Consider the following 1571-nt stretch of genomic DNA (forward strand, 5'->3'; position numbering starts at 1 on the left):
CATTGTACAGGATCAAGTTTTTGTTATATGTAGGCTCTCTCTCACACACACACACACACACGAACGCACGCATACATCCCAACAAAAATTTGACCCTGTACCATTGCAAGAGCGCGTGCGCGCACACAATCACACACACAAGAGTAATTCCTTTACTCCTTGCTATGGCCATCTGGATGTAGGTAGACACACCAGGGGTAGCCTTGCTGATGGCATATAATCATCCACTGCTGCTATTGAAGCCAACATCCCCTAACAGCCGTCCAGCAGCATCAACGCCAGCCTTTGGTCCAGATAATACTTACTGGTCATTTAAAATTTCACGTGTTTCCACCGTCCTCTCTCTCTCTCTTTCTTTCACATACATATATATATCTACGTACGTGCAAGCAGTCACACCATTCATGGTTCGCACTACACAAAACAAAACAAATAAATGAATAAAAAAAAATTTAAAAAAGCGAGATTTTGTGACGTCAGAAGGTAACGAATTCATCACCCGCTCAGGACTTCAGCCAGTGTCACTTTCCGGTCAGTCGCTCATAAAATATATATATATATAAGAGAAAGTGGCCAGTCCCGAGTGAAAATGGCGGATTCGGCAACAGCAAAAGTGGAAAGAGAAAAAGTTGGGCTCTTACAAGAATTTTCTGCAGAATTGCCGGACGATGAATATACTTGCAGACTGCATTCGATTTTGACTATCGAAGATAATAATATTGCTGTGATTGATTTCAACAACAAGCGATTGAAATTGTTCAATCAGTCGGGTGGGTTTTTACACAGTGTTGAATTTGACCACCATCCTCGTCGCGCTTGTCTGACCCCCACCAAGGATATTATCGTCACCCTCAAGGGAATCAGTCAGCTCGCCATGATTCAATATATCGATCACCAATTACGTATAACCAATACAATTCAGACTGACAAGGAATACATCGATATCGATGCTATCGACCACAAGAGGTTAGTCGCGAACATGTGCGGCTACATCGATGTTCTGAATTACGAAGGAAAAGTGTTAAACCGAATAAACCACTACATCGGTGAAGGAACAGAAGGTCTTCGTGTGAAATTTCCGTCGTCTCTTAGAACCAGGAATAATCTCCTTTATACAACAGAAGTTCGCTACAACGGAGACAGGAGCCTCGGCTTGCAGTGTATGATTTGTTGTGACCTGTTTGGTAAGGCCATATTCGTATATAAAGGTCCGAAGGAGCCTCTGTTGTTTCCTTGCGGAGTCACCCTCGACAAGTATGGCAATATTTACATAGCTTGTCGAGTGACCAGCAGAATTTATAAAATAGAACCAAACGGTTCGATGGAAAGCTTGCTTTTGTCCAAGTCTGACGGATTATCTCAACCATGGTGCATGTGGGTCACTGAAAACATGAGGCTTATCTTTACTGAATACGAATCCAGCATAATTCGAATGTTCCAGTTGCCTCCGAAATAATTTTAACATTCAAATCGAAACCAACTTCGGTCAACCTCCACCAGATGTGCAAATTTTATTCTTTTTCTTTCTTCATACAAATACATTATTTCTTTCAATTATCTGATTTTAAAAT

General features: G+C 41.4%; 1 protein-coding gene across 1 annotated transcript; it reads left to right on the forward strand.

Moving 5' to 3' along the window:
• LOC115217831 (E3 ubiquitin-protein ligase TRIM56-like) lies at positions 1–1571 on the forward strand. Its single transcript, XM_029787514.2, has one exon. It carries the CDS (start codon positions 590–592, stop codon positions 1454–1456), a length of 867 nt encoding a protein of 288 aa, XP_029643374.1. The 5' UTR covers positions 1–589; the 3' UTR covers positions 1457–1571.

This window comes from Octopus sinensis, linkage group LG12 (assembly GCF_006345805.1).
Source record: "Octopus sinensis linkage group LG12, ASM634580v1, whole genome shotgun sequence".
Taxonomy (NCBI): domain Eukaryota; kingdom Metazoa; phylum Mollusca; class Cephalopoda; order Octopoda; family Octopodidae; genus Octopus; species Octopus sinensis.